Raw genomic sequence first — 6563 nt, 5'->3', positions numbered from 1 at the left:
AAAAAAAAATTATATAATATAGAATATAGAATAAATGAAGAATGATCTATAGATCAAACGTATTTAAAGGAATACTTATGACAAATATAAAAATATGGATAATATTAAAAATGAAATACAAATATATATATATATATATATATATACAGAAATATTTATTTGAAAATGTAATTATATATTTGTCGCGTATCTATCCCCAAAACAAATATATATGAGTACATGTTGTAGATAATTTAATAACAGATTAAACAAAAATTTTATTATTATTATTATTATTATTATTATTTCTTTGTTTTATTTTTTTTTTTTTTTATGGAAAACTATTATGAAAAAAAAAATAATATATATATATATATATATATATATATTATAATACGTTTTTATTAATGTAATATTTAACTATTTTATTTTTATACCATATAATATATTAATTATGAATTATCATATAAATTAATATATGAAACAAAATATATCAAACAATATATGTAGTAAATTATGAATATATAAAAAATTAACATACAATGGTAAAATATGTAAAGTAATATTAGAATAAATGAAAATTTAAATTAAAATAGAAATTAATATATGTTGTAATATACAAAGTAATACACGAAGTAATATAAATAAAAAAAAACAACAACAAATATACCCAAAATAAAATAGAGTATAGAACCGTTATAGATATTATTAAAAAATAATTGTATTGTTTACTTTATGTTTTTTTTTTTTTTTTTTATTTTTACATTTGATGTAAATTATATTATTTTATTTAATGGTTAATGCTTTTATGTATTTTATTTTTTTCTTCTTATTCATTATATTCCTTATATTCCTAATATTTTTAATAATGGATTAATAAAATAACAAGAAATGAAATAAATTAATACATATATATTATAATTAGTAAAAAAAAGTTATATTCTTTTCATATGTCCTTTTAAGCATGCTTGGTGCTACGATTTATTTTAGACATGTTTAAAAAATATTATATAACATTATTACAATTTATTTAGAATAGTATCATGAGAACTTCAATTATATATATGTCCGTAGAAGTTACGATTTTATATAATAATTTGAGGAAGAGTAATAAGGATATATAAAAAATGAATTGTATTATTTTAATATATTAATATAAAATAATATATGTTAAGAATAAAGAAAATGGGAATTATTATAGGATGAATTGGTATAAACGTATATTTCTTCATTTAATTATTTTTAAAAACGAAATTAATAATACTTATATATAAAAATAATATTTTGTTAGTTCTATAAGGAAATATTTTATAATTATATGTATAAAATTCTTTTCATTAAAAAAAAAAAATAATAAACAAAATAATAAAATAAGATAGAAATATATATATATATATATATATATATATATATATATATATAGAATACTTCCCAATACATAAATGTAATTATAAATAATATTACAAATAAAACAAAATATCATCTTAAGAAACACAATATTTTTAGTAGTTATATGAATTAACATATAACCGTTTCGAAATTTATTTATTTTTTCATTTCTTTTATAATTTTGAATATAAGGTAATAAAATAAAAGCGAATAAATGAATTTAGTAAGAATATATTTAATATGATCATATAATACCTTATCATATATTTTCACAATTATATGAATTTACATTAGAAAAAAAAAGTATCGAATTAAAATATTTTTATTCAAATTAAAATTATTATTTTATTTTATTTTTATTTTATTTATTTTTTTAAGTTTATGAAAATATATACATTCATAATACACAAAAAAAAAAGAAAAATATAAAATTCAAACAAAAATAAAAAAATATTTACATATATATATATATATATATATATATATATATATATATATATATTAGCCATATATAATTATATATATAATAAATATTTTTAAAAATTTAAAGATAAGGATAGACCTAGGTTACCATATGGTAGACCCTTAACAAAACCATAAGAACCCAAGAGATGCAATGAATCATCTGGGATACAATTTACTTTTACATTAAATTTACCTTTAACATATTGAGTTGATATATTTAAATTCGTATCAGGTATTCTATAGGCTAGTGCACAATTAAAAGGTGAATATTTTCCATTAATTCCCTCAATAGATGTTTCTAATTGTTCTTGTAAGACTTCGATTTGTTTTTGTTGATTATCTATTATTTGTAATATACTTTGATAATTTTTATTTTTTTCAATTTCATTGTATAATGTTTTTTTTTTATGTTTTGTTATATCATTTGAAAATGTTCGTAAATATTCTATATTAGAATTTATAATATTTTTATATTTATAAAGAGGTAATTCATATGAGAAATTTACTAAGTAATTATTATTTTCCATAAAATTATTATATAATGTAAATATATAATTTAATGGACATAATTTTGTTAATTGTTCTTCATAAATTTGTATAATTTTATTAATATTATTTGAATAGGAGATATAATCATTCATATTTTTTTTATTCGATATAATTTCTTTTATATCATTAATAGCTTTAACTTTTAAATATTGTATTTTAAAAACTAAAATGTTATATAAATTCTCTTGAATTATATTCATAATATCATTAAAACAATTTATGTTATTTATCATATATGTTTTTTTTATTTGTTGATTATTCATTTGTTCTATATCTGTAATAAATGTATAAGTATGGAAATTTTTTTCAACATTTTGAAGTATTTTTTCAAAAAAATTTTTAAAATTCTCTTTCTTATCTAAACTATTCATATAAGAACAGAAAATATGATTGAGTGAAATAATGAATTTATCTTTTACATTTTCTAAATGTTTTTTATATTTGATCTCATTTTTAAGAATGTCTCTAGAATTTGTATCAATATTGTTTATGTTTAGATCAATTTTTTTTTTTTTTACATCATTTTTATTATTAAGATTATCTTTTTTAATTGATTCGATTTGTTTATTCTTTTTTAATGTATCATCCATATTGTTATTATTATTATTGTTGTTATTTTTGTTGTTATTTTTGTTGTTTTCTTTTTTTACATATTTTTTCTCGTCTTTTAATACGTTCGTTAACTTAGTTTTCTTTTCCTCCTTTTGTAATTCTTTTTTTTTTTTTTCGTCCAACTTTTTATTGTCTTTAAGTATTATTATTTTTTCTTTTTCTTTTTGTTCTTTATCTTTACCTATTTCACCTTTTTCTTTATTTTCAAGATTACTATTATCCTTTATATGAGTTTTATCGTTCTTATCATTTTTATCCTTCTTTTTGAAAAAGGAAAATATCGAACATGGTTTATATTTGTTGATTTTATATTTTACGTTCCTCTTCTTCTTGTAATTATTAATAAATAAATGATCGTTATGTTTAGACCCCCCTTTTATAATACCATTATTCTTTTTTTTGGAAAGGTTATAATAAATATACTTCTTTCCATTCTGTTCTTTTAAAATTCTTGAATAGTTCGATGTATTACATTCTTTTAAATAATGCAACAAACGAAAATTTATTATGTACAAAAACAAAAAGTTAATAGCGACTTTTCTTATATAATATATCATGTTATATATACATTTGTGTATATATGTGTGTAATTATATAAATAAATAATATTACATGTAATTCTTCAATATAAATATATATATGTATATCATTTGTGTACACAAAAATATATATATATATATATATATATAAATATATATATTTTTTTTTATATGTATGTTTAAAATAATTAGATCAGGGAATATATATTTCTTCACTTATATTTCTTTCTTATTATTTTATTTTTTAATATTTACTATATGGCATTATGAAAATTTCTTTTATTTTTTTTTTTTGAAAATGTTAAGATTTATATAAATTACATAAAGAGATAGCATTTAAATAATTTTAGAGAGAAAAAAAAAAATTAAAAAAAAATATATATTATATATATATATATATATATATATATATATTATATACATATAATATATATATCGTGTTATATGAGAATAATATATATTTTTAAAAATGTAAAAAAGAAGATCTGAAATGTATTCAATTCAAGAGGTTATATAAGGGCATTCCCTTTATTTTACATGTTATAATATATTATATTTATTTATGTAGTTCTTTTTATTTTTAATTTATTATATATATATATATATATATATATATATATTATATTTTTTATGTATTATTTTTTATTGTATTTTTTGACTTACTAAATTATTTTTTGTTCTTAAAAAAAAAAAAATATTATGTACATATAAAATATTTTTTTTTTTACTACGTATAATTTTATAATATTTATGAACTTATTATTTTTTATTCTTATTCACAAAAATAAAAATATATATATTATATATATATATTTTTTTATGTATTATTTTTTATTGTATTTTTTTACTAAATTATTTTTTGTTCTTAAAAAAAAAAAAATATTATGTACATATAAAATATTTTTTTTTTTACTACGTATAATTTTATAATATTTATGAACTTATTATTTTTTATTCTTATTCACAAAAATAAAAATATATATATATATAATAATATATATATATATTATATACTTATTTTTTTTTTTTTATTTTTAATTAATATTTTTAACATTTAATAATATATATTCATATTAATATTTTAAATATTTATATAATATAAAAGAAAATTATACTGTATCAAAATATTCCACTTGTAAATATATATATATATATATTGCATAATTTTTAGTAATAAGTATACACAATTTATGTACTATTTTTTGATTACAACCTTTTATTTATACAGAAAGAAAATCTCCTTTAAATAAATAAATATAAAAAATATGTTCTTCTCAATGTTTATTAAATTCATTTTACCTGTATCTTTTATGTGCTACAATTTTGGAAATAAATTTAATATGTTTAATTATTTTCAAAAAGTCAAAGTATCAGAACAGGAATTATTACCATCCATTTATGATTATGAAGTAAAGGATTTATCAGGATCAAATGTATCCATGTCTAAATTTAAAAACAAAGTTTTGATTATTTTTAATTCTGCTTCAAAATGTGGATTAACAAAAAATCATGTAGAACAATTTAATAAATTACATGAGAAATATAACGCAAGAGGATTGGAGGTATACATAACAAAAAAAGAAAAAAAAAAGAAAAAAAAAAGAAAAAAAAAAGAAAAAAATTGTAAGGTTAATTATTTATATATATATTATATTTTTTTAATATTTTTAATTTTTTAATTATGTGTAATATATATATATATATTTTATATATATATGTATAATTATTTATTTATTATTCCCATGTTTTAGATCTTAGCTTTCCCTACAAGTCAATTTTTAAATCAAGAATTTGACAACACAAAAGATATTTGTACATTTAATGAAAAGAACAAAATAAAATATAATATGTTTTCTCCCATTGAAGTAAATGGGGATAATACACACCCACTCTTTAAATACTTAAAAAAAAATTGTGATTCGGTTAGTAAAAGAAAAAAAAAATAAAAAATAAAAAAAATAAAAAATAAAAAAAATAAAAAATAAAATTTAATTAAATGAACTTATATATATATATATATTTATATGTAGTGGCATATGATTTTATATTATTAATATATAATGAGTAAAAAAAAAATAATATTTTTTTCCAAATGAATTATTTTATATATTTCATTTTTTTCCAGATGCATGATGAAAATGGAACGTTAAAAAGTATCGGATGGAATTTTGGAAAATTTCTAGTCGATAAAAATGGAGACGTTGTAAATTATTTTTCACCCAAAACAAACCCGTTAGATTTAGAAAAAATTATAATTCAATTACTACAAAAATGAAAACATTTAAGTAAATAAGATATACATATAAACCTACATATCAATCTATATATATATATATATATATATATATATCAAATTATTGTATTTGATAGAGGAATATATGTTTTATTCTTAGAAATATACAATTATTTAACATATGTATATATATATATATATATATATATATATATATATATATATATATATTTATAATACTAATTACCCTTTAGAAATATTGTTTATAAAAAAAATAAAACATAGACACAAATTCTTATTTATATATACATACAAATTTTATTAACGTTAAATATTTAATTATTTTTTAATTTTCTTTATATTTTTTAAATATTATTATGAAATGTAAGAATTTTTATAATTTTTAATATTATTCAAATGTACTCTTTCAAATTATTTTCTTTTAAGGTATAATATTTATATTACTTATAATTTAAAATAAATATATATATATTATAAATAAAAAAAAAATATATATATATATATATATTTTTTTTTATTTTATTTAATAATTTTTTTTTTTTTTTCTACATATTTATTTTTTAAATTATAATATATAAATATTCATAATATATATATATTTTTTTTTTTTTTTTATTTAGTTAAATTTTTTTTTTTTTTTTTACATTAAATTTTTTTATATTGTTTTATTTAATTATTTTTTTTATTTATTTTTTTTTTTATTTTTTTTTTTATTAAATTTTTTTTTTTTTTTTTTTTATTTTATTTTATTTTTTTTTTTAAAAAAAAAAAAAAAA

General features: G+C 14.7%; 2 protein-coding genes across 2 annotated transcripts; one reads left to right on the top strand and one right to left on the bottom strand.

Annotated features, from left to right (window-relative positions):
* Nucleotides 1–1904: 1904 nt before the first annotated feature.
* Nucleotides 1905–3551, bottom strand: PRSY57_1211400 (peripheral plastid protein 1, putative; the record flags this gene model as incomplete). The annotated part of the gene is made up of 1 exon (XM_012908543.2): nt 1905–3551. The coding sequence occupies one exon, from the start codon at nt 3549–3551 to the stop codon at nt 1905–1907; it is 1647 nt and encodes a 548-aa protein (XP_012763997.2).
* A 1247-nt stretch (nt 3552–4798) lies between these two features.
* PRSY57_1211300 (glutathione peroxidase-like thioredoxin peroxidase, putative) lies at nt 4799–5808 on the top strand (the record flags this gene model as incomplete). Its single annotated transcript, XM_012908542.1, has 3 exons — nt 4799–5095; nt 5285–5455; nt 5659–5808. The coding sequence occupies 3 exons, from the start codon at nt 4799–4801 to the stop codon at nt 5806–5808; spliced, it is 618 nt and encodes a 205-aa protein (XP_012763996.1).
* Between the last annotated feature and the right edge of the window lie 755 nt (nt 5809–6563).

Source organism: Plasmodium reichenowi, chromosome 12, assembly GCF_001601855.1.
Source record: "Plasmodium reichenowi strain SY57 chromosome 12, whole genome shotgun sequence".
Taxonomy (NCBI): domain Eukaryota; phylum Apicomplexa; class Aconoidasida; order Haemosporida; family Plasmodiidae; genus Plasmodium; species Plasmodium reichenowi.
This window is presented reverse-complemented; position numbering and strand designations above follow the sequence as displayed.